Source organism: Lagopus muta, chromosome 6 (assembly GCF_023343835.1).
Source record: "Lagopus muta isolate bLagMut1 chromosome 6, bLagMut1 primary, whole genome shotgun sequence".
Lineage (NCBI taxonomy): Eukaryota > Metazoa > Chordata > Aves > Galliformes > Phasianidae > Lagopus > Lagopus muta.
Genome location: NC_064438.1, coordinates 25,849,019 through 25,876,214, shown reverse-complemented (window position 1 = coordinate 25,876,214; position 27,196 = coordinate 25,849,019). Strand labels below are relative to the sequence as shown.

Here is a 27,196-nt window from a genome sequence, read left to right as displayed (position 1 = left end):
TACCAGAAGGCAGCCGGCCTGCTTGGGAGAGTTGTCTTCCCTTCTTTCCTCTCTGTCAGTACTTCCTGCCCTCCATTCTCTGAATGACATTTAAGTAGAATTAAAAGCTTTCTGTAGGAATACTTGAAGTGTTTCTGAGTTAGACTGTGAGAACCCACTCTGTGTTTCTGGCAGCTTTTCAGGAAAGCTTAGTCCTGCGTTTCTTGGAGCTATTATGTGTTCTGTTCCAGCAATACAGAAGCTAAACTTACAGCGCCTCTTGGGAATGCCACTAATAGAGAGAGAAGAGCTAGAGACTGGGATTCTCTTTTGCTCTGGAAAAAGAGCTTGTCAAGGGTCCAATTCCCTACCTCCAGCTTATACAGTAACAGAGCAATACCATCATCCGTGCCTTCTCTCTTCCTTCAGTGTCTGTTCTGCATTTTCTTCCCTAACTTTGCAGTTCAGGTATCACTGTGACAAATCAAATGAGGAACTACCCCCAGGGTAAGCTAAGGTAGATACAAGGCCAAAATGTCAGTAGAAGCCTCAGGCTAACTCTGAATATACTGGAAGTACAATGTTTATTATTCAAGATGTTAAGCAAATGTTTTACGTGACTAGAGCACAGAACAAGTACCTTATGACAGATTAGCTTTGGGTATTGGATATTATTGTAAATCTGGGCAGACTTAACCTGCTATTTTGTTCCTATTTCTTCTGTTTAGATCTTGTGTAGATAATTTTTTGTACTTGTCTGTAGCGAGTAGATGTGTAACTCCTCAGATAACAAATATGGGTTTTCTTTATGATGTCTGGGAGTTTTGACTTCAACAGTGCTGGAGCTGCAGCACTATGTACTCCATCTGTTATAGTTTCATTTCTTTTTCCATGTTAAAGAACTCTTCTGATGTAGGTAGCAGACTAGAGAGCTGTAGCATTAGGTCCGTTACTTAATCTTTTGTCTCTGATTTCTGGGGGAAGACCATTGATTCAAATTGATGCAGGTTTTATCAAACCATAAATCAGGATTTTTTGTTTTGTCTTTTACATCTGAAGTCAAGCATTTTTTGTCCTTTAAACAGTCTTAATTTCTCAGGGCTTTCCTCCAGTCCAAAGTTTTCAGTGGTTGCTATGCTCATTCTCTGCTTCCTGGCCTACAGAATTCTCTTTAGAGCTGTTTGTGACGTTTCATTTTATATTTTTACAGTGAAAATAAGTTTTGTGGGATAAATCAAAGTCCTGTATGAAAACAAGTTCTCTTAGGAATTCTGGATAGGTAAATTTTTTATCTGATGCATAACGGAGAAAAATAGAAGTTACTATTAAATAATGTGAATAATATGAAAGAATATTCAGACTTGGAGGACCAATAGAATATATGAAGAGAACCACTCAGAAAATGAGAGAAGTCAAAAGTGAAATTAGGGTTTTATATTAAGAAAATTAGGGAACTTGGACCAAATCATGACCACTTTTCTCATAAAAACGTGAAATTGTATTTTAGTCTGGTTTCCCAAGGGCATTATATTTATATAATCAGTTGGCCTTCTTTCTCCCTCAGTAGTTATTGAACGCGTGAACAGTTTAAAGAAAATTCTACTGAAGGGTTGTGATTTCAAAGACAATTGAGTTGCTGCATGTTTTGTGACTATCAGCAGGCTAAGAAATAAATCTCAAATCTATCTTCTAGCGAAGGCAGGGGGACCTCTGCTGCTGCTGCTCCTGCCAATTGTTGGCAGCTGAGCAGACATCAGGATTTGTGTATTGGCTGGCTTCTGGCATTCACGTGGTTGTAAATTAGTACATGGGTAGCTCCACAGTAGCACAGCGCTTGCCAACTCTGCCTCATAGTGTTTTAATAGAAGACTTTAAGGGAACAGAGGTTGCTGTGGTGGGTACTGAAATACAATCAGCAGGGAAGTTTTAGGGAAATGGTGCTTTCTTGGGATTTATTGTGCACAGAACTGACTTCTGATGCAAGAAAGAATTCTGGATTTACAGTAAAAGTACTTAATTGTTCTTACTGTGAGTTCATTAATGTTTATCCGTGGGTTTACTTCTCTTGCAGTGGTGTGATGAAAGATTCGACTTCCAAGCTACGTTTTTACAGTGCTTGGCAAAACATGTGCCAAATATTTACTCAGCTGAGATGGACCCCTTGCTGGAGAAACAAGAAGAAATGGTCCAGGCAGCAATATTTTACCCCCTGGAATGTTATTTATTTGGGGAAGACCCAGATACATTTCTAGAGAAACTACAGCAGAGTGGAATCTCCCAGCTCTGTGGGAAGGTGTTCAAAGGAGGGGAGACAACATATTCTTGCAGGTAAGGATGAAGCTATGTTTCTTTGCAAGGTAGTGCACCAAAGTGGATTTTATAAAAGCAGTTGCTCTGCTGACAGTTCATACCTTGTGTCATGGTAGATCATTCCTTAACTTAAAGTAACCAAACCACCTTAAAATGAGCAAAATAACCTATGAAAAGCAAGCTCTGGCAGAGTAATGAGGAAGGAAATGAGGAGGATGGTACCATTGATTAAAAATAATGGATGAGAGCCATTGATTAGAAATAACAGGATGATAAGATATGATAGAGGTCTTCGCCTGGTCTTGGGGGATAACACGCATAGAAATGTGTGCACTCTACAGTACTCATAGTCTGAGTACTCAGACTTTCAGAGTCTGAATCAGAATCCAGCATTTCTGATCATCCTCAATCCTCTGCTCAGGTAATATCTATGTAATCAATTGTTGTTTTCCACCTCGTTTCTCATTCTGGAACATGTTAAAGATGACAGTGTATTCATTTGGTGTTTAATTAATTCATATGCTAAAGGTATTTGCAGTGGGTTTGAAGATTCCTACTGTGCTGGCAATTCATTAGTCTTAATATGATACAATTGGCATAGTTTATATGAGTTTTCAGTTTAAGAGCCTAGAAAATTGTACTGGAAGTGCCGGAAAAATGTTAATAGGGAAGAATGTTATTTTGGATTGAAAAACAAATGACGTTGACTTCAGGATTCAGGAAATGTCAAAAATGAATGCCTCTCTGGAAAATAAATAAATAAAAATGGTGAAATGGAATGTAGGGCTTTAATTAGTCACGTAGGATGCATGATGTATGTTCTGGAGCTAATTTTGTGAAGGAGTTCTGTTGAGATTTGACTTGAAACCACTGAAAAATTTTAAACCACTTGACAGAAGTATGGCTTAGCAAAGTGCCTACATTTGTTGCTGGGAACCATAATAAAGTGAACTCCACAGTCAGTCACATTTTTTTAAATAACTGTTCATTCTTGGCAAAAATAAAAACGTTAGTAACAACTTTTGATAGTGGATATCAAGGTTGTTTCTAAGGAATTTGAAACGTCAGGTTCAAGTATTTGATTCAAGCCTAAAAAGTCTGTGTTTCATCCTTCCCTGATGCGGAATTGTCAGTATCTTTATAATTTGAATCTGTTGTTAATCTGAGTTTTCAGAAGAGTATTTTCTTCTGTGCATGAAAATTCCTTTTGCTTTGGAAAATTCTCCAGTTACCATTTTTCTTGCAGAGACTGTGCAGTTGATCCAACCTGTGTACTCTGTATGGACTGCTTCCAGAATAGCATTCATAGGAATCACCGATACAAGGTAGAGACATCTTCTGTTAATAAATGGTACATGTAGGTTTAGAGAACTTCTGCTTGAAGAATCAGGAAACTGCATGCAATCTATTAATATTTATTTTAAGTCTGCAATATCCTAATTAGTAAAGTCATTCTCTCATTTTTAGCTGTACAGAGCCTTTGATAAGAGAAGTACATTTCTAAGATAAGAACCAAAGTGTAGAATTGTTTAGCTGCATACGTTATTCTCTCTGGCAGTTTCACCTAAGTACCTGCCATAGCAAAATGCTGTGATGGAAAATGGCAATTGTATCCTCGGTCCCTTTCAGTACTTTTGTATACAAGAGTGCATTCTGCTTGGAGATGTAGAAGGAATGTTTATAAACGGAGACCACTGTTTCACTGCTGCTGTCACTGATGGAGTCTCCACATTTTCACTGTCTTTCCATTTAGGTTCCCGTAAACTACTTTGGACTATAAGAGTTAAAATAAATGTTAAGCAACACATTTTTAGGGAGATAGTTGTAGAACTGGATAACCTCTTTCTGGTATCCTCTTGATTCTCTTTGAGCCAAATCTGTATTATTTTCAAAAGATTACCATAATTTCACTGCAGAAAGAATTTTTAAGATAGTCCTTAGCTGACTCTCCCACCTAGGCTGTTGACTGTTCTTTACTTCCTAGCCCCCTTTTTTGTTTGCTCTTTGCACTTATACCTCTGTCATTTCAGCACTGTTGGAAGCAGGAATGGAAGGAGCAGTGTAATTTTTAAGCTGGTCTAACTCTGCTGCAAGGAACAAGAAAATGTGCAGAAACGTCATGTATTCAGTTTCATTATCCTTCACCACTGAAAAATGGGCTGATTTTTTTTTTTTGTCATTGAAGTTGCATCAATTTCAGGGATCTATGTGTATTATCAGCTGATCATAAATCACCTTTAAACGGGGATGGTTCAATGAGATAGTTAGGAAGGAGGTCTTAGCAATCTCAAAAATAATGAAGAAATACAATATTTTGCTCTTACGTATAAATCTTTATATATTGATCTGAAAATGTTTTGTAAGTATTGATTCAAAGTTGCATGAAGCTACCCTGGATAATGGAAATATAAATTCTGTATACACAAATGTGCACACTCACGATTTATGGAGGGGCAAGGTGAAACCAAGGGAGAAGAAACAGCAATGGTTGTAGAGCAATTTGGAACTGCAGCAGAACTGAGATGCTGGTTTGGTAACCTGTTGTCCTTTCTGTTTTTTTCAGTAACTCAAGTTTCTGTGTCAGGCAAAAACTAGCTTGGAAATAATAGCAGCTGTGCTGCATTTCCATTTTAAAGATGCAATCTAAGGAATGCAATCTATTCTTTACAGGTTTATAGAATAATTTAGGTTAAAAGAGACCTAAGGAGGTCACCTAGTCCAATTTCCTGCTCAAAATGGTCTAATTAGATCAGAGTATTTTAAAACACATCAAATAAATAATGAGCTCTTCATATTTTTTTTTGAGTGACTTAGTATTTTCATATTTAATTTACAATTGGGGAGTTTAGAGTAAGCTATGGATAATTTTTTTGGCCTAAGTTTCTTCTGAACTTTCTGTCAAAGTGAATGGTTGTTATTTCTGAAAGTGCAGTGCAAAGTTAAAGTTGCAAATATGTATTTAGATACTGTCTTCTGTTAGGAATAAAGGCATCTGTTCAATACATGCATTTGCTGTATAGATTACATTAAAACTTTTCTGCATAAGATGTAAAGAAGGAGTTGAGCACCTTTCCTATAACTTTCTGATATGATCAGAAATATTTTCTGTTTATGAGGTGCCTATTTATCATAGTTCTCATTTATTTCTTGTTAGATTTGCTGAATGTGCTTTTTCTTTTTGCAACACCAAAAATACAACTGTATTTTTTCATTTACTTTCTGCTCAAAATATCTTTTGCTCAATAAGTACCCATGATTTTTTTGCGTTCCTCTGACTACTTTCCTTTTATCTCAAAGAAGTAAGAGAAATTTTGTGATAGGTCTGGATTACACCGGAACCCTTGCATTTTGTAAATAGGCATTTCTACTTGTGTTTTACTTACATAAAGCGTGTTTGTTTTCTTTTGCTGTTTATGTGTGTATCTTGTGACTGAACTACATGCCCTTTACAGATGCATAGCTCCACAGGAGGTGGATTTTGTGACTGTGGAGATACAGAGGCATGGAAGGCTGGACCAGTATGTACTAAACATGAGCCTGGAGCATCAGGTTCTCCAAAAGAAGTAAGGATGTTTCTTAAATAATAAACATTGAGTTAAAAAAATGCTGATTCGCTTGTATGAAAGTAAATATTTTGTACAGTCGATGTGGAATGTCCAGGTAGGTCAAATCAGGGTTTCCTCAGTGAAGATATTAACTGGGGTAAAATGTATTGATTGGACATTTATTGTCTCCAAGCAGAAAGCAAAAACAAAAGTGCAGCTCTGTCTGCCTTTCTTGTCTTTTTTTTGTCTTTGATTCTGAACCAAAATGGCAGTGTCTCACTCCTCTTTGCTACTTGTATTATTTGGTTCCTGTTTACAAATAGTTCCCTAGTGTATGGTGTGTTGATAGATGTAATATATATTATGGGTGTCACCACTGTCTCACAAAAAGATCCATTGACCTAGTTATAGATGGGTGTAAGAGGTATATAACATTCTTTGAAGAGCTGCTCCCTTTTTCAGCACTGGAATGGGCTGCTAGTAATTTTTATTAGTATTTGGAGCAATTTTTAGTATTTTCTGTTTATGTTACAGTTGATTACAATACTGGCTGTTTTCTGCAATAGCTGTCTAGATCAACATAAGGGGTGTTAAATATGCTATTTTTGGACACAAATTATTTAGTGTCGAACCTCTAAACAAAGGTTGCCAATTGTTAAAGCTTTGGTTGTACATGATTTTTGTTAACTGTATGCACTCAAGAATTTGCAGATAGCTTCTGCAGGACAACAGGGGAAAAATGCAAATTATTTGTTCCAGCAATTCTACTTATAGCCTATACATTCTGTGAGTATGAGACTAAAAGGTTGGTAGCATCAGCTACTCAGAACTAGATTTCTAAGCTCTTTCCTTAAAGGATCTGTAAGAAAATTGTGTAACACCGGTGTATCCCACTGTAGTGCTATGTGCTTTATGTTGTTAAGTCATACCCTGGCAGATTTGTATCAGTCTGCATTCATATTTTAAATTGCAAATATTCAAGTCATTGATTTTTTTGTAATCTCACCCCAAATGAGCTGAACTTGTTAAAAACAAACAGATTAAGTGGAAAGAAAGAAGCTGCCTAGAACCACTTCCATTTCTGTCTGCCTGCTTATATTTAATATCTGGGTGGATTCCTGTAATACCCAAGGTTTGGGGAGTGCTATCATTACAAAATGTCATGGGAACAACATAATAAACTTTTAAATCTCGTTAAGCTGTCTCCACTAGCATTCCAAACTCGATGTGTTGTTTCTGTGTTCTTAGGCCAATTTAAAAAAAGAAAAAAAAAAAAAGCTGATTGTTTAATTCCAAAACATGGAGTAAGATGAATAGGAGCTGATCGAGACCTATATTAGTGCTTATCTGCAATCAGAGTAGCTTCCAGCTCTTGCTGTTCTTACCAGTCTATCCTTGTGCTGGACATTGAGACAAAATTCTCACATACCACAAGCTAAGAGCCCCATGTCTACCTGCTTCCAACTGACAGGATTCTTGGTATCTTTACAGTAGGTGATCAAACATTGGTTGGTTATGAAGGCTGCTGTAAGTTTCATCATCGTTAGAATGAAAGAAAAACCTAGTTTAAAAAAAAAAAAAAACAAAAAAACTGGGAAAATGGAAATCTTTTTGTCAGATATTGGTGGCTGGTTTGATAAATGCTAACATAACAGTACTTATATACAGTACTTCTGAACACAAAGCTGTAGCTATTCTGTTTTTAGCTATGTTTTGTGCCCTGTAACTCAGCATTTGTGGGTTAAGTTCCTGCCTGTATACGATGACCATACGGTGCTATCTGCCATATGCTGGAAACCATTCTGGGCACTTTTGAGGACTAGATCTTAGCATGTAGTAAGTTAGAAACAATAGTGTTGTGAGATGTGAACTCCAGTAAGGGGCTGATGCAACTCTATACAGTGTCATCTTCTCACCTTGTTATTCTAAATCTATTCATGTTGACATCGGATCCCAGGGGAACTTAGTGGATTTCTAAGTGAAATAGCGAGGAAGAGCTTCATGCAGTCAGCACAGGATTATTATCAATAAGACATTCTACCAACTCATTTTAAAAATTTCTTTTCACAGAATTCTGAATGTCATTTAAATGAAGAAGTTATGGAGCACTCTAGGAGGGTGTTTCCCTCCGTGGTAAAATATATTGTAGATATGCTTATATGGGAAGAAGAGAAGGAGCTGCCTCCGGAGCTCACAATTAGGTAGGGAACATTCCCAGCTTTTTCTCTGTGGTGTTGAACTTTTATATCCTATTTTACCTGCTGGCATTACTGCAGTTATGATAACTTAGCATCAAAATCTCTGTAACTAACTCTATAGAATCTTTGATCTACAATTATACTGAGAAAAACTGCCATTTTTTTCTGAAAAGATAGTGTGTGATGGTACTCTAATAAAAATAGAAAAAGACCTATATTTGTTAACTTGAGTCAAATGGGATCATAACATGGCAAAGAGGGAATAAAAATAAAATATTCAAGAAACTTAAAGATCTCTTCTTTGTACTTTGTTTGTGGTTTCTGTGGCTTATTTTGGTATAGATGGTGTGGTTTTGGATGGGGTTTTTTACATGGAAAAAAGCTTAATTTTGTTACGTAATTTGTATTTGATATTTGTCTGAAGCTTTCAAGTAAGTTGTTGTTTATGTTGGATAGAACATAATTTACATTTTAATTTTGATTTGTATGTTGAAATGTTGGCTTTTTCCCAGTAGGGAGAAGGTTGACAGCTACTACTGCGTCCTTTTCAATGATGAACATCATTCTTACGATCACGTCATCTACAGCCTGCAAAGGGCGCTCGGCTGTGAACTTGGTGAAGCGCAGTTGCACACTACTGCTATCGATAAAGAGGTCAGTGCATCCTGGATGTGAAAAAAGACATTTTTAAACATTAAGAAGGGCTGCTGTGATCTTCTGATGGTTAGTGGGATGCTGGAGATTGAAGAGAGAGAAAGGCTTACTGCAGAATAATGGTTAATTAGATTTTGTTTAAGCATGTCACGCTTCAAGGAAGTTTTAAAATTAGTGATTTTTTTTTTCTTTGTGAGAGAATTCAGTTTGTTGAGGTGAAGAGTTGATTTGTCTGAAGTTGCTCTTGCGCTGATGCATCTTGTTTACTTCTACTAATTTCTCAGAATAGATGTCTGTGTTTCAGACAAAAATATTTAAAAAAAAAACCCAATGGTTTACAACAGTACTATGGTTATTCAGTTGTATTTAATGAGAATTACGGTTTATATTTTGCAAGCATTAGTCTGAACTAGAACAAACACTTCTTTTGAAAACTGTGAAGCTTCAAATTAAGCAAGTAGAATCAGGGGCTCCAGGAGTGAGCATCAGTGAACCTGACAGTTTTACTACTTTTTCTCAAACCACAGTTCCAACCAATGTCTCAAAACAATGGTTGGAGATCTTAATGTAATTTTTTTTTCTGTTTGGGAGGGGGCACATGGGGCAGAAAAACAGCAGAGGGAAGAATGTTGAGTGTGTGACTTATCTTAAGTGCAGCTGTAATTTTTTTTTTTTGTTTCACCTCACAAAAATATAACCCAAGCATTTATACATAAATAGATGAGCTTCCTCTCACGAAATTCTCCTGTTGAGAACTTGTTTCAAAAGACTGATATCCTTTGAGTGAAACTTGAGGACTAAGCTGATGCTATTCTTGGCTTTATTGAAAGAGCTGTCAATCCTACACTTTTAATACATCCTACTATTTCACATACAAGAGTAAGAAATAATAGGAATAGTGGTAGAAAAGCAATCCAGGATATTTTTGTGCTAGGAAGAAAGTTGATCTGGTTTCTACTTATTGCATTCTGTGGAAACTGATTTCTTCTATTTTACTCTGCATGTGAATTTTCATTATTTACCAACACTCATGTACTGGAACTTTACTTTAAGCTATGCCATTTTAGTTTAAATCAAATAGCTTGTTCCTAAAGATAACTACATTGATTTTGATTTGCTTCAAGATGTCTAAAAGCACTGTAAGTGATGTTGGTCCCAGTGTACACAAGTAATAAATAAAGCCACAGTCAAGCTTCTGGGACACTTGGGTTTTATTTCAGATTGTTTTTTTCAACAGGGTCGGAGAGCTGTTAAGGCAGGACATTATGCCTCTTGTCAGGAAGCAAAGGAAGAAATCAAGGTAACTTCCTCATGTTTTTCCTAAGGTTAAAAAAAAAACAAAAAAAGCAGAACAAAAAAAACCCCAAATAACTGCACACAACAAAACAAATCAATCTCATTATTAATGCTGAAGATTTGTGTGTTGTACAGTAAGTTAGTGCTTATGTTCCTGTATAGCCTGTCTGTGAATTTCTTGACACGGAATTTATCCCACTACATTTGCTATGAGTAGACATCTTCAGAGAAAGAAACATCTTGTGAATTTATTTTTCATTAGGTTTGCTATTAACATGTGCTTTGGAGAGGTAATAGGTGGTGAAAATTCATGTTGTCATTATTCTATATCTACTAATACTCACCTGACTCCTAGAGGCATTCTGAAAATGTTTCACAACGACCACTTCATGTGGAAGTTCTGCATGCTGATGTCATGGCTCATCAGAAATTTGCCCTGCGCCTTGGTTCTTGGCTGAACAAACTCATGAGCTATTCAAGTAAGTGTAACTAACTTTGTTACAGTAACGCCTGTCAGAATTTTAGTAAGTAATTCTCTCAAGAAAATGTCTTCAGCACTGTTATACATGATACCTCCTTATTAAAATACTGTTATGTTCCTCCTAATTAGTAAATAAATAAGAATATGGGTGCTGATATTTATTGGTATGGTTATGAGTAGCAGTACTTCGTTGTTCTTTCTTGCTAAAGTAAGTGCTTTCCCCTGCTTGAGCTTCTGTTCTTCTAGAAGTTTTTATCCTCAGCATTACATGCCTTATTTCAGTGATACGTGTTTGCTTAAAGGCTGCAATCCTGAGTGCTGGTGGAAAGCTGCAGTGAAAGCTGCATTAGTGAAAGCATACATCTGCTTGAATTAATTCCTGTTTTAGGTTTGATATCTGTTAATTAAGCAGGGTCAGAAAAGAGAAAAAGCAAACAGTCTTAATTTAAAAATGGGTCCAGTAGGAAGAAGTCTTTAAGCTTTCATATGCTGTTCTAGTGCTTGATGGCATTTCTGGTTTTAAAGAATGAAATGTGTTATTTATTGTCTGAATCCTGTCTGATCTTTGATACATGTGAGGCTTTGGTGAAACACAGGTGTGACAACTAAAACCATTATCAAATTCATTTTATGATGGATTTTAAAATATCCTACTTCAGTGGATTGATTGAATAAGCTGAGAAAAATTAATATGAGAAAATAACTTAGGATAGCATATGGGAGCATGTCCACGGGGAAAGACAGTTAAGAACTGATTGATAATTAAATACTTAAAAAATATATTTAAATATAAAAAAAAAATTAAATAAATTCTTGGTTTTTTTCCTTTCATTATTTCAAGAACAGAGTTCCATAATTTTTGTCTTATTCATTCATGGTGTTTAATTATCAAGGTATTCTTGTACAAATTACCAGTTTTATATCCCTATAGGTGACTTTCGCAAGATCTTTTGTCAAATATGTCTTAAAGAAGATGCTGGATCTGAAAAGCCATGCTTCATAAGCCAATTAATGCTTTGGGATGCAAAACTTCATAAAGGTTTGTGTTGCCATGTTCTTCTGAACTGAAGAACAAATTATTTTTTTTTTAAATATATTTAACAAATATTTTAAAGTAATTGTTACGCATGTTTTCATTGTTTGCATATTATGCTTATTTTGATACAGTCTTTATTTTTAGGGCTGAGATTATTGATATTTGCTGCCTTAATTTTTCCTGCTTTATGTATTTTTCAAGAAAATTTTCACAAAATAAGCTTAAATACAAGTGACTTGATACTTGCTGTGTTTTAAATACATATTGCAAAGTGTCAAAGGTAAAAGAAATGATGTGAATAACATTGTATACGCACTGTGACAATATCAAGGCTTGTAATTATTGTTAAGTATTATTTTTTAAAATCTGTTCTTTTTCATGAAAAGCTGCGTCTTCTTAAAGTCAAGTGAATTCTTGGTTTTTCACAGGGGCAAGGAAGGTTCTTCATGAGCTTATCTTCAGTAGTTTTTTCATGGAAATGGATTACAAAAAACATTTTGCTGTGGAATTTGTAAAGGTAAATATTTGCTTCTTGTGCTATTAATGTTTAGTAGATTTGTAAAATTTCCCCTAAACCTAAAAATTGTTTCAATATAAATAAATCTCGATTAAGCAGAGTTTTAACAACTTACTCAGTCACTGTAGAGTGTATTAGTCCCTTTTGTCTTTGCTTTCTTCCTTATGATCATGTAGGTATACGTACATATTATGAATATAGTACTGTATTTTCTGTATAATTTGGAACAGCTGTTGAAGTGCAACTGAAACTGGTTGGTCTGCTTTAGAAGAAACATGCAATAGTTGTCTCTACAACATAAGGCTGTTTTGTTGAGAGTTTTAATTTTGATAAGGATGTCTGACAATTTGTGGTTTCCCCTGAAAGTAAAGAGAATAAATGAAGGCTCATTTACTGTACACCTTTCTAAACAGGTATTAAGCAACTCTCAATGTTTGTTTACTGGAGAAGGAGGAAGACTTGGTTTATAGTATTTTACTGTCTTCTTTTTACATGAGGAAGTTTGGTTGTAGGAGATAAAAAAAAAGAATAATGTTGGTGCTTTGGGAGAGCAGTTTGTGCTCATTTTCAGTACTAGGGGCTCACGTTAAGTACTGAGGTACATTGAAAACACTGTGGCATTTTTGTTTGAGCTACTTCTGTTGGGAAGAAGGGCATCTGAAATATAATTCTTGCTAATAAATGAAACATTTAATTCAAGCTCATTTTATTTAATTTCCAAATATTTTCTTTTCCCAGTATTACAAGACTTTGCAAAAAGAATACATCAGCGATGATCATGACAGAGTTCTCTCTGTGACAGCACTCTCAGTTCAGATATTCACTGTACCTACTCTGGTATGTACTGCCTGTCTACGCTAGAAATGTAAAACAAATGTGAAAATTGCTAGCAGTACTACAGTACTTCTCTACTTGACAGTCTACGTATTGCTGAGTTGAAAATGAATCATTTTGCCCTTGAATATGCGAGTATAGGCGTTGAGTATACATGCAAATCTATTGCAGAAGATAATGGAGTGTAAGTAAGTGGATATTTTGGTCAGTGTCATTCTCTGTATTAGCTTGTTTTTAATTTACTGTTCATGTTAAAAATGATGTCAAAAACTGGTTAAGGGTATATTTGTGTGAGTGAGATATTAAGTTCCGTGGGGAAAGTAGTATACTTGTATTTTTATTTTTTCTTTGATTTTTTTTTTTATGTTAGTACTCCAGAACTTTTTTGTGATTGTCCTAGATCCATTGGATAATGTCTGTTAAATTGATGCTGTCAGAAAAAATAAACATGCCAAGTTGTTACAAATTGTTTTCATGCATAGTAAATATTATCACAACATTGGTGGCTTTTATAAATGCTTAAATAATTTGTAGTTAAGATACATTTGAAGGGAAAATTTTGATAGTTCTCTCAAACGGAAACAGGGGAAATAAAAGGTTTTAATTTTTTTCAGGCTCGCCATCTTATTGAAGAGCAAAATGTAATCACTGTCATTACAGAGACACTCCTGGAAGTCCTTCCAGAGTATCTAGACAAAAACGACAAGTTCAACTTCCAAGGTTACAGCCAGGATAAACTGAATAGGGTATATGCAGTAATATATGACCTCAGGTAAGTATAAAGCTGACAAGCTTAAGCAATTCATAAGAATTTGGAAGTAGGATGAGGTCTTGAGTTATTGTAATGAATTGAGTAAGGTAAAAGTAAAATAGCCAAGTATCTCGGAATTCAACGTCTGTTAATTTCAAATAGAGTTGCACCAAGCACCTCTGATGTTTGGTGAAAATTTAAAGAGTTTGAGTTCGATTGTAATGTAATTTGATGATGATGTTGAGCATTTTAATACAATGAATACTTTGAATACAAGCATAAGCAAAAGAGAATTCTGAAAAAAAGATGTTTTCTTTGGGGACAGGTATGTTTTAATCAGCAAGCCTGCAGTATGGACGAACCGTCTGAGGGAGCGCTTTTTAGAAGGATTTGTTTCTTTCCTGAGGATTTTAACTTGCATGCAGGTATGATACATTCATGTAATTTCTTTCTAGTATGCTTATGTAAAGACAATACAATGCTTTTGTCTGATACAAATATGCAATTAAAATAAATGCTTACGTTTTGGATGGGTGATGAAGTAATGCTTTGTTTTAGAAGTACTATTCAGCAATTCTAGCTACAGCCAAACCACCTGGATTTTACCATTTGCTTATGAGATTTTCTGTTACTTTAAGCCTGTGACCCTTAATTTAGTGTGTGTATATTTTGTGGCATCTCTATTTCAGGGAATGGAAGAGATAAAAAGACAGATTGGTCAGCACATTGAGGTGGACCCTGACTGGGAAGCAGCCATTGCTATACAGATGCAGCTAAAGAACATACTCTTGATGTTCCAAGAATGGTGTGCCTGTGACGTAAGGAAACTTGTTGTCTGGAATTCATGTATGCGTGGCATCCGTGAATATTTCTGAGTACTTCTTAAATGGTAACTTTTTAAAAAAGCTTATTGTTGTATAATACAGATCCCCTCAAAAAAAGGAGTATGAAAGAATTGACGTGGTAAGATGTGGAGAGGGGATCCCAGAATATTGTCATCTAGCTGACAGAATTGCATAGAATATCTGACAAATTGTGAATAAGTGTTTCTCAGCATTCATAGTGATCTATCAAGTTTTAAAAGTTTTGAAGCATATGGTGTTCATTTTGAACTGCAGAAACTTCATACTAATTGTGTAATTAGCCTGTAAATAGTCTTATTTGGTTCTGGACTTCATCTCTCTGCTGGGGGGGAGGGAGGAAATTGTCTAAAAAACAAAGAAGTTCTTTTGAGATGGATTTCTTTTTTTTTTTTCTAGCAAGAGAAAGCAAGAATTACAACAAATGAAAACATGATGTAATTTGGGATGCAAACTTTGCAAACCTATAAAACAGCGCAGCTTAAGTAGGCCCATTGATTTCAGAGTGTTTGACAGAGCAGCTCTCAGAATACTCTGAGCTAGCTTCAGCTGGTGCTCCTTGCTCCAGTCCAGTGTTCTTCGCTGTTAAGTGACAATAGTGATGATGGTGTGAATTTTAAGCAACTATTTGCAACACTGGAAAGAAACATGATGAAGTTTCATGCGCATGTATCAATTTAAGATGCAAATCTCTGCACTTGTTTGAAATTTCAGGAGGAGCTGCTGCTGAGGGCTTACAAAGAATGTCATAAGGCTGTAATGAGGTGCAGCACAAACGGCTGTTCACGGGAAAAGACAGTGTTTCACTTATGTGGCCATACTTTGGAGAGTAGACCTTACAGAGTGTCTTCAGATCCTGTCAGCATACATTTACCACTTTCTAGGACTCTGGCAGGTAGGTGTTTTATTTTGCTAGCTATTTGAGTTAAGTTTCTCACCCATCCCTTTCTTTATTTTAGAAAACATTTAGATAAAATGCTTCAGAGATCAGTTCCTCTGTGACATTCTCATGAAGTGACCCTGTTCCCCAAATGCTCTGCTATTGGAATTTTTTCTTAAAGGAGCATTTGTTGTATTGGAGGACATTTTTAAATCAGGAGAGAGAGAACAAAGCAGAAAGGCAAGAAGGGAAATGTTTCATGATTTAACAAGCAGAAATCTTCAGTTCTGTCTCAACTGTTTTTGAATTTCTGTCCTTTTCCTTTTTCTAATTTTTATACCAAAATGAATGTTCATTATTTCTATATGCCAGATTTATTTTCCAGCCACTTCTATCTTAGAACTGTAAAAATGTTCCTCCTAAAAGATAAATTTTTGCAGCATGCCAGGACAGATTTCTAGTCAGAATTCATGGGGACCACAGTGGTGGGTGATCATGGCTTTCTCTAAAATACAAGTGAAATCGTATGCTCTTATTAAGCTGTAGATATTTTATCACATCATTTGATAACAAGACACCATCTGTTTGAAATTCTGTTACTAGTGACAGTATGTTATTTAAATGTGATATTAAAAACTTGATGGTATTTATCATCTCTATTTAAATGGTTTTAATAAATTCTTTAAATAAATAGATTTATTCATAAAATAATGGATTGTAAAACTGGTTAAAACTGTTAGGACAATGTAACAGTTCTTTAGCCTTAAAGAGAAAAAAAATGCTATTTTTTTTCTAAATAAGCCTCTTTCTTGTAATTCTGAATTATAGGTAATTCCACTAAAATTTTGAAGTGGTTGAAATAGAAACTTGGCTGATTTGGATTTATATTATATGCTTTTTTTTCCTGTTTGTTGTGTAGGTCTTCATGTACAATTAAGCAAGACTGGAACCATCTCAAGATTGCATGAGTTTGTTTCTCCTGTAAGATTTTTGTTTTTCAAATGCTTCATATGATTTATACTTGGGAGGGGAGAAAGCATGTGTGTTGAAGTTACAGAATTTTGGTTTATTTTGCTACTTTGGACATGTCTGTGTTCAGTAGCACTTTCTGTAAGATCATTGACAAACACAACTCTTCTTTAATTCTAGGAAGAATTTCAAGTGGAACTGCTAGTAGAATATCCTTTGCGGTGTCTTGTTTTGGTTGCTCAGGTTGCTGCGGAGATGTGGAGAAGGAATGGTCTCTCCTTGATAAGTCAGGTACACACTTTGCGCTAAGCAGCGGTGATCTTAATGATCTTGATCTTAGTGGTGTATGCAAGTGTTTCTCAATAGTGTTCTTGATGGTAGTTCAGGGCAGAGAGAGGTTATGGATGTTACTTTTACAGAAATTCACAAAGTTTTTAGACGGGAATGTAGATGACTTGTTTCACCATTGTTCATTCAGAAAGAAACATGGAACTTGCCTTTAATAAAGATGCTTTGCAATTTGAAGAAGTCTCAGACACTGACTGGTGCAGATTTGAAAGTGTGTTACTTCATGTCTCCACTTTAAATTTTGTTTTCGTATCTCTCAGGTATTCTACTATCAAGATGTTAAGTGCAGAGAAGAGATGTATGATAAAGACATCATCATGCTCCAGGTATAATGTTCTGAATCATTGCTTGCTTAACATAACATTTTAATGGATTTGTTTTTTTATCTTAAATATGTATCATTTCAAAATATTTTCTTGGTAAAAGGGTATTTTTCATAATGCAGAATTGTAATATCTGATATACTGTTATTATTTGCAGATTGGTGCATCTCTTATGGATCCAAACCATTTCCTATTGCTCTTACTCCAGAGATACGAGCTTGCAGACGCTTTCAAAAAGATCAAGCTCACCAAAGATCAGGTAAGTGTCAAGTATTTCTGCTAATTAATTTACTTACTTTGAACGGAAGGGCACAACAGAAAAACTAGCTACTGTTGCTCACTGCTTTTTTTTTTTTTAACTGCACTACGTCAGTCAACAGAGGATCTAGCAGTTAGATAAAACACACAGTCACAGAATGTTTTAGGTTAGAAGGGACTTCTGGAGGCCGTCTGGTCCAACACCTGTCCTCAAGCAGGTCTATTTAGAGCGGGCTGCCCAGGACCATGTCCAGGTGGCTTTTAAAAAGTCTCCAAGGAGGGAGAATATCTTGGAATTTCTCCAAGGATGGCTTCCCCACAACCTCTCTGGATAACCTGCTCAGTCACTGACATGATTAAGGAATGCTTGGTGATGTTCAGAGGGAAACGATTTTGTGTTCCTAGAAGAGACTTTCATAATTTGAAATGAGCGGGCAGATTTTGCTCTCTGGCACATGTAGTTCAAAGTGCTTCCCAGTAAACTAGGCAGTTCAGGGAATAGCATTACTGGCATGGCATAAGGTTGAATGAACAGATCTGAGCAGTGACCATCCTTCTCTACATATGTTTTTTTTAGCTTTTTGTTACTTTTTGTTCTGCATTCAGAAGGTAGAATGATTGCTTGTGCAAACTGATTTCCTTGTTACTAATTTAACTTCAGAAGTTGTCTGCGAAAATACTGAAAAATTATTTATCTACAATATGTAGTGTCCTTCTATTGTTGATGAAACTTCCCTGGATTATTGTGCCACTTCTTGAGCCTTGAAAGTTTTATGTAACTCTTGATTTGGGACACATTTATATGTTGTTTTTTTTTTTCCTGAATGTGAAACTTGCACTTCTGTTGCAGAATAGATGCAGGCATTTGTCCTACTTATAATGGAGAGATCTTTTCACAGTACAGTGCTTCAGTGATGTAATGCATTTGAGGTCAATCTTATTTGATGGATTTTCATATTAAAAAAACCCTAATTTCTTTCATTTTTGTAGGATCTGATCAAACAATGTAATGTATTAATAGAAGAAATGTTACAGATTATCATCTATGTAGTGGGTAAGTTTTTTTTTTTTTTTTTTTTTCCTCTCTGGTGTTATGATGATGATGAATAACTACAGTTGGAAAGAATAGGCTTGATTTACTTTTTTTAAAATATAGAATATTTGGGATGGATAGTAGAAAATACTTTCTTTTTTTTACGTAGATAGTTCTGTAATTTGAGCATTTGACATCTGAAAGCAATAGTTTTAAATAATAAAAAGGTTAATGTTTACTTCATAACTAGCTACAAGGTATATCATAAGAAGAAATTCAGCCCAATTTGTTAGGAAGCTAGGGTCAAAAAATTCCTGTCACCTTCTCTCACGCTTGATATAGTAGAAGTTTATGTTCCTCAGATACTATAAATCTCAGCAATAGATTTACTTCCTTGCAAAAGTCAGAATTGCTTTGTAACTGTCATGTCTGCCATTGTCTTCCTTTTGATCAAATCTGATAGGAGAAAGATATGTGCCTGGTGTGAGTAATGTGACAAAGGAGGACGTTATCATGAGAGAAATCATCCATCTACTTTGTATTGAGCCAATGGCTCACAGTGCAATTACGAAATCCTTGCCTGAAAATGTGAGTCCTTCTTTCTTACTTTTTTTAACTTAATTAAACTTCTCTATTTTTATGTCATTCTCCTGTTAACCTTCCGTAACTTTGTATGAAACTACTTCATTTCTTAATATTAAATTTAAGGTTAGTTTGAGAAATAAAATAAAACATTGCAAATGATGTTCTGTACCTTTCCGATGTGAAGGTAAACATAATGATTCAAGAATGGTCTAATCTGAAAAGGTTTTGGGGGAGGATGATTCATTTTGAAGAAGGGGTGGATTTTTTTTTTAATTGTATTTAGGCACAGCTCTCTTCATTTTCAAGAACAGAAATTTTGAAGTTATTTTTTGGCCTGTGGAACCATGCAGTTGGATTCTGTTCTGCCCATTTTACTATCAATAAATGTGATTCTGTACTTCTGATCACTTTTAACTGGTGCATTGAAAAGTCAGATTTGTCTGAAAGCATACATTTCCCTAGTATTCTATCTAAACGTTGAAAATTCACTCAAAGAGGAGTGCATTAGATTTTGGAGCTTGTGCAAGTTTTCAGGGCTGAAGATCAATGTAAAAAATAAAAAAAATGAAGAATTATTTGTAAATCTAATACCCTGGAACCAGTAACAGGTGATCCACAGTCACTATTTTTATAGTGAGTAAAATTCTGTTTTCCCACTCTGCACTTAGGAAAGTCACTGCTCTGTTTAGGAATCAAATGAAATTTTATATAATGGGTGAAAGTATTTGACTGTCTTCAGTAATTTTTTGCAGCTTGTTAGTTGTGAGTATTTATTTTCTGAGTAACAATGGGCAAAATCTATTGAAGAATTTAGAATTGCTCTGAATTTTTATGTCTATTTTTGTTATTTGAAGTGATTTGAATCATGATATGCTTATGCCAAATTTTTTTTTTTTTTTTACCAGGAGAACAATGAAACTGGCTTGGAGAATGTAATTGATAAAGTAGCAACATTTAAGTAAGTTCATAACAATGCTTTTCATAACTAGCTTGAAAATGAAATACTGTATCTTATGGGTTAAACAAGCTGCACTGCACTCTCTATTCAGTTAATATAGTACTGTCCTGAACTACATACATTGTTGTATGTGCTGAGGAAAGAAAAGCATGTTGAATATGTGAAGCTGCTGTTTTTTCCTTTAGACCCAGTTTGAGGGGCCTTGCAAGTTTAGTGATGTTAAGTGGGAAGATGTTCAAAAACTAATTTAATTTCAGCAGTAATTGGGAACCGTAACAACTTGTTATATCTTTGATCACCCAATCATTCATTCAAGTGTTATTTGTTCGCTAACTTTCTGTAGCTTTCAGATGAAGGGTATATTTTGGAAAATGCAGATGCAGAAAAAGAGTTGCATCTGTTAAGGAAAAACTAGTTGAAATGTCTGCTATATTTTTGTCATAGAAATGTCTTTTTATTTTAATTGGTTTAGTGTACCTTTTTTCAGTTTCATGTGGCTTGCTTATTTAATCAGTGGCAACTATAAGATTTTATATATATATATATATATATATATATATATATATATATATATATATATATAAAATCTTATATATATATATAAAATATATATAATATTTTATGTATATATATATATATAAAATATATATAATATTTATATATATATATATATATATTCCTATAATACCTAGGAATTTTGCTGTGGGAATTGTATTCAAAAAATTGATGTTTTGGCTCGTACAGATGGGAGGTAGCTCTCTGTATTGCTTGTTTTATACCTTGGTTAAAGTAGTCATGGATTTTTATACAAGAATATTCAACATCTAAAATTGTAAGCCATACAGTTAAATGAATTTACCTGTCTTCATGGTGTGGTGTAGATCATGGAGACATAAATATTTTAGAACTAGGTTGGGTTTAAGGTAGTCAAAAATCTTGAAAGTTAAAGACTTAAAGAACAGTCTGGGTACAGTTTTTATTAGTTAACAAAGTAACCATCACTATTTCCTTTCTTAATAGCTTTTTATTGGAAAACAAATCCTGTGTCTGGTTTATTTACTTTCAAAGATACACCAAACTTTAATTACTAATCTCTGTCATGAAATATTTCTTTTTAAGGAAACCAGGTGTGTCTGGACATGGAGTTTATGAACTGAAAGATGAATGCTTGAAAGAATTCAATATATTCTTTTATCATTATACTAAGACCCAGCATAGCAAGGTAAGCTAATGTAAAATTAATTCTCAAAGGTAAAAATTGTACATGCTTTTCAGTGGCTGAAGGATCTTGCTGAATCAAAGGAGTTAATGGAGTTTGAAGTAGATGATTCTGGAAATAATGTGTGCAGAACTTCAGTTCCGAACTTCTAAAGCAGTTTACACTGTTGGTACAAATTGTTGCAGTGTGGCTTGTGTTAGTACTTTTCCTGTGTGACTTACGTATTAACTCTGCTAACTGTTAAAGCTAAGAACAGAACATACCAAGAATTATCTTTGAACTGGAAGAAAGCAAACATTGCTTTTTTCCAAATCTTACTGAGGAAAAAATGTATGTTTCTCAAATTTCTTACAAGAAAATGAAGTACAAAATTAAGAATCAATAAGCAGATCTCATACAGGATTTCAGTTACATGACCAAATATTGACTTTATATCTTGTCTTTTCTGTAGGCTGAACATACACAGAAGAAAAGAAGAAAACAAGAAAACAAAGATGAAGGTAAAACTTTAGAACTAATGTCTCAACAAATGGGATAATACAGTGGTTCGTGTGGTTGTGTGTAAAATGGGCATTGATGGATGGCTTGTGACTTGCAATGGATAGCTGAGTTCACATTAAATATGTTGTTATATTAGAAATTGTAATTGATTAATGCTAACACAAGCATTATTTTTCTTTCAAATTTACTTTTACCCATTCAAGTCATGAGCATTAATTGAGTATTAAGTATTGAGTATTAATTGAGATTTAAGGAAGACTTTGTAAACTATTAAATAAATAATTTAATGAAATAAACTGTTTCCTACTTCTGTTAGATGCAATGGGTAATTATTTTTTCTCTTCCCATGTTACTGTTCCAGTGAATTCCATAATCTTTGTTACATATCCTCTTACTTAACTGACAACTGGTTTAAAGAGAAAATAGTATCAGATGGAAAACATACTTTGTATATGTTTGTGATACATAAATGACACCAGGCAGTGTTAAAATATTGAAGTTTTGCATTTTTAGATACAACTGAATATTGTGATGGATTGCTTGTTTAGCTTAGTTTGCATGTGTTTTATGTAAGAACTTCTTAAAAGTGCTTAGTTTATCTAAAGACAGAAGCTGATTTAAACATTTGCATTTGAGCATGTTTTTATTAATTGTCTAAGTCTGGTTGTTGTTTTGCTGATAGTGGTGTGCTTGCTTCCTCTCCTTTTTGCTGCAATTGTTGAGATGGCAGTATATGTATGAATATATTTGCATACCTCAATTTCCTAGCATTGCCACCACCGCCTCCTCCAGACTTCTGTCCTGCATTCAGTAATGTGGTGAGGATTCTGAACTGTGATGTAATGATGCACATACTGCGAACCATCCTTCAGAGAGCAGTAGAACTGGAAACACACTTGTGGACTGAAGCTATGATTCAAATGGTATGATTAGTTTTGGTCCTCTTCCCTCCATGGTTGCTGTGTTGTCTCATAACAGCTTCTGATAAGGTCAAAATGTGTAAAGATATTCTTTGAATGATTAGAAGTGACCTCATGGTCTCCAGACCTGTTTTTATAAATCATAAATGAAGAAAATATTTCTCTCTACCATAAAATAGGAATGCAGAACAAAAATGTTAATTGTGGATGTTCTGCTTCCCCACCTTCATAGCCTCTTCACTGTGTTTTGGTATGTAGTTCTCCTTACCTCATCCTTGTCATGAAATAACCAACCTTTTGATCACAACGTTAGGGTGTTTTGTCATCCTGCAAACTGTAGAATGCGAAGGTAGCAATATCTCTAGGACATCAGTCACAAAATAATTCTGTGAGCATTTATGCATTTTATTTTACCACAGTTGACTTCGTGCTTTAAAAAAAATTGCTGACTCTGTTGAGATGCTTTTCTGTATTCAAAAGTTCAGGATCTGAATTTCTAGACTTACTAAGTTAATTTTGTCAATTAGAGTACACTTTTTTTCCTTTAAACAAATGGCTTTGCCCGCTAAGCCTTGGATTTGGGAAATAATACTAAATGTTTCTGTTTATAGATAAAATTATGAGGTTCATATTTTATTAACGTAAAGTGTGCAAAATTTATTAACTTTAGTGCAAGAGATATGCAGGAAACTTCATATTGTACATTACTATTTCATGTATGACTTTTGCACCTTTTCTTATTTGTGTTTTATCATGGATAAAACAAATCTATTATAGAATGCTATATTAAGCATTCTTGTTTGATATACTAGTTTTCTAGACCTCTAGAATAAGAAATACCATTTTTGTCTTTTTAGGTGCTTCATCTCCTTTCTTTAGGGTTATTAGAAGAGAAGCAGCAGTTACAGAAGTCTCCAGAAGAAGAAGTAACATTTGATTTTTATCACAAAGCAACAAGTATGTTTAATTTTCTTGGAAAGGGTAGAGCAAATTAGTGTAATTTGATTTTGTGAGAATAAGAACAACATCAGAAAAACCCTAACCTCATTTATGCATTTCTATGAGGGATGTAAAAGTAATCACTGTTTCATAATAAAACTGTACTAACAAATAATTTATTAAGATCTTCCTTTCTTCTTTTTAATGTTTTCGTCTTTCTTCTAACAATGTGAAATAATTCTAAATGAAAAGTGTTGCAAAAGAAATCTAATTGAGGAGAGTGTTCCCATTTCTGAAGTATATTTGTATTTTTTTAAAGCCAAAAAAGTTATTAGGAGCCCAACTGCAAAGAAGAACATTAGTAGAACTCTATTTTAATGGCAAAATTAGCTCATACACAGCACATACCAAACTGGTGTAAAATTCAAGGGATCCATTCATTCTCTTTGTAGCTGAAGGCAGCTCTGTTTCTGTTTTCTCTAAAGACTGGATGTTGTGTTGAGGGACATGGTTTAGTAGGAGCTATTGGGAATAGGTGAACGGTTGGACTGGGTGATCTTTTAGGTCTTTTCCAACCTTAGTGATTCTATGATTCTATGATTCTATGATTCTAATTCTCTGCCCTTAGAAGTAGAACTACTTATCCACAATTGGGGAAGATTATATGACATTTAGATGAGTAAGTGGAGCTAAGACAGAAGTGTAGCTATACAGACTGTGTTTTCATAAATGTGTGCCATATAATTAGCAGTATTTTAAGGCATATCCCTGGCTGTAAGTACAGGCTTTTTCTCCCCTCTGAATGCATTTGCTTTCTTTGTTAAAGGAATGGGAAGCTCAGCCCTGAATGCTGTAAATGTATTGATGCTTCTGGAAAAATTAAAAAGAGTTCCTCAGTTGGAGGCACAGAAAGACACAGTTATTTGGATACTGCAGGTACACAACGGGGAGATAAGTATGATTGGAAATAGCTTTTATATTTAAAAATATAATTGATTTAAATTATTTATATTTTAAAGACATATGTATCTATACATATAAATGTATAAAACCTACTAGGGTAGTGTTTGCTGAGAAATGCTGGAATGTTTCTTGCCATACGTGTATTTTATGCATGAATTTTGTTCCTCATGGTTCTGTTGCAGAATACACAGGTCACTCTGAAAGTAATGCTTCTTGTTTATTCCTATGGAAACTACGTCAGATGCAAAGAGCTGCCCTTGTAAACATCTACACCAGTGGAGGTGACCCGCTGGCACCACTGCTGTAATACACCACCCATCACCTCACTGTACTCATGTCTGCTGTTTTGCCATTATAAATGTTCATCAAGCATCAAGGAATGTCAATACGTGCAGTTTTTTCTGCATGAGGGGATTAATTTATAAATATATGCACTTCCATGTCAGATGCCATTTTGTCAGTCTGCCCCTCTGCGGTCATCTGTTGCACAGTCATAAATACAACTCAATACTGGGAGGAAGACTAAGCTTCTACTGCCATACCACCAACATTCACCTCTGATGTTGTGGGCCAGTACTATAAAAGAGGAGGCATTACTTTTGGAGCAGCCCTCTTTAGTTGTAATTGAACAAAGGTTTATAAATTGGGAGAGCATTTCAGAGACTGCTTGTATGAAGACTTCAGTCAGACTTTATATGATGGCTGTGTTGGACATTTGATTTGGGCTATTTTTCCATCTTTCTCATTGTCTTTTCCCAACCAAAGAGATGGGAAAATCCTCTGGAGCTGTGATGCCTTGCCCAGTGTAGAAACATTGGGTGTGGCTTCTGCTTAGCAGGAATTCTGCTATCAAATTTTGGGCCTTTGGTTTAGGTGGCAGACAGAATTCAAGTGCTCCTGGAAAGCAGTAGAAATGAGGACAAGAATCCATAGTAAGGTTCCAAGGCTATCCTTAGCTACTGAAATTTGACTACCCTGGTATGTACTGCAGTGGCAAGTTTGAAAGGTTTTTGAAGAAGTTATTCAAGTAAAATTCTAAGAGCAAAGGTAAAAAGATACTTAATATATAATTTGCTTTTTTTAACAATATGTAAATGTATTTGAAAGTATCTGAATTGGAAGTTTCTTAGAGTAGACAGCTGGAGGAAGTAAAAAAAATAAAATGTAAATTTGTCTTATTTGTAACTAATCAGACATAAGCTGCAAAACTTTCTCTTCCACACGTTGATATTAGTGTCCATGGATTATTCAATCTCTTTCCTCATGGAGGTAAGCTAGCATGTGATATACAGATGTCAGTCTGGCGAAAGAGCTTTAGCTCTTTAGAAATATTAGTGCTGGAGAAGGACTGGAAAATTTGGTGTAATTCTACTTTCCCTTATGCTCAGTAGTATTCTTCAACTGCTGGGCTGCTTTAGTGATAGAAGAGCAAGGCAGTTGATTTCATCCATTTGAAAGTCTGAAAGCAATGAAACTAAATATCAAGAAGTTTGATCTTACATTGTTACAACAGGCAATTTGCATTTTGTTTTTAACATGTTACTCTCTCTTTGTAGATGTTTGACACAGTGAAAAGAATGAGAGAAAAATCTAGTTTGACAGCAGTAGTGGCTCCATCAGGCTCAGAAACTGCAAAAGGTGATGAGGTAATAACACTAATAAAGTTCAATAGATTAATAAACTTTAATGTTTTTAATTGCATTCTGAAGGAGGTACATGATTTTATTTTGCAAAAATAGCCATTTCATTATTAATTCCTATTACTGCCTATAGATGGCATTTAGATTTCAATTCTTGTATTCATTAAAAAGAAATATGCTAAGCATGTCTCACTGAGTTAGCAGCAGCTATGTGTTTTTTGTTGTGCTTGTAGTTTAAGTGTGAATATTCAGGGAAAGTAAATGGAGAAGGGAATTTGCTTGTCTGTTTTTGCTTTTATCTTTGATTTGATCACCTTTGATTTTATTTGCGATAGTGTCTTCTCTATCCAACTTAGGTAATTGCTCTCTCTGTGCATCAGTGTTTACTCGCTTCTCTCAGAGTAACTCCTGAATCCAGTGATGAAGTGACAGAGTCGAGTTATTACAGATTACTGCAGTCCTAAAGTTTCCTTTAACAATAGGCAGCTGAATGGGAGAATCTAATTACTCTTAGTGTACAAAAGCAGGCTGGTTTAATCTGACACATTCTGTTTGGCAATAACTTGCTGCTCAACAACTCCTGGGCAGTCATTCTGTATATAACTCTAAACTTAGCATGTGCTGTGTTTCTTTTTTGAGAAAGGTGTAATGTGATAGCTAGTAAGGGAAGTAAACAAAGTACAAGAAACCGTAAGAAACCAGTTGATTAGTTCTCCTGCTTAGAGAGTAACTTTTTTTCCTGATTTTCTTGAAAAGTAATGGCATCCTGAATGAAAACTATGCATATGACATTAAATTTGAGCATGAAGTTGTCGAATCAGAATTTAGTTTCATGTATCTTATCTGTGTTTTTGAATTCTACATTTTCAAGTTACGTAAATTCTTTTCTTTCTAGTTCTTGAGAACATGATAGATGAGAAAATACTGAAAGAGGAATAGTTGTCCAGTCTACAGTAAAGAAGAGTAGGGGGAAAGTACAATCCTCAGATGCATAAAGTTCTGCCACAAAACCAGCGTAACAGTCTGTTGGCAGTGTCTTTCGCAGACAGTTCACAACAAAATTATCTTAAACTTCTTAAAGGGATATAAAGGATTCACATTAGGGGTGATGCTTAAAAGTTTCACTTACAGTGGATATAACAACACTAGAGAGGCAGCTTTTGATGTTTGCTGAATAGACAGTGTTGGCACTTAAATAA

The 27,196-nt window shown here is 34.8% G+C and overlaps 1 protein-coding gene across 1 annotated transcript in view; it reads left to right on the top strand.

The window, feature by feature from the left end:
* The window catches only part of UBR1 (ubiquitin protein ligase E3 component n-recognin 1), a 60,063-nt gene that overhangs the window by 7,874 nt on the left and 24,993 nt on the right, over positions 1-27,196 (top strand). Inside the window, 27 exon segments of the mRNA XM_048948509.1 lie at positions 2,051-2,307; positions 3,536-3,614; positions 5,742-5,852; positions 7,905-8,035; positions 8,545-8,686; positions 9,924-9,986; positions 10,338-10,461; positions 11,395-11,502; positions 11,928-12,016; positions 12,755-12,853; positions 13,465-13,622; positions 13,927-14,026; positions 14,291-14,419; positions 15,176-15,356; positions 16,261-16,322; positions 16,491-16,601; positions 16,919-16,984; positions 17,139-17,240; positions 18,230-18,293; positions 18,736-18,860; positions 19,763-19,815; positions 20,935-21,037; positions 21,486-21,534; positions 22,304-22,458; positions 23,313-23,412; positions 24,221-24,330; positions 25,914-26,003. Coding sequence (XP_048804466.1) covers positions 2,051-2,307; positions 3,536-3,614; positions 5,742-5,852; positions 7,905-8,035; positions 8,545-8,686; positions 9,924-9,986; positions 10,338-10,461; positions 11,395-11,502; positions 11,928-12,016; positions 12,755-12,853; positions 13,465-13,622; positions 13,927-14,026; positions 14,291-14,419; positions 15,176-15,356; positions 16,261-16,322; positions 16,491-16,601; positions 16,919-16,984; positions 17,139-17,240; positions 18,230-18,293; positions 18,736-18,860; positions 19,763-19,815; positions 20,935-21,037; positions 21,486-21,534; positions 22,304-22,458; positions 23,313-23,412; positions 24,221-24,330; positions 25,914-26,003 — 2,961 coding nt within the window.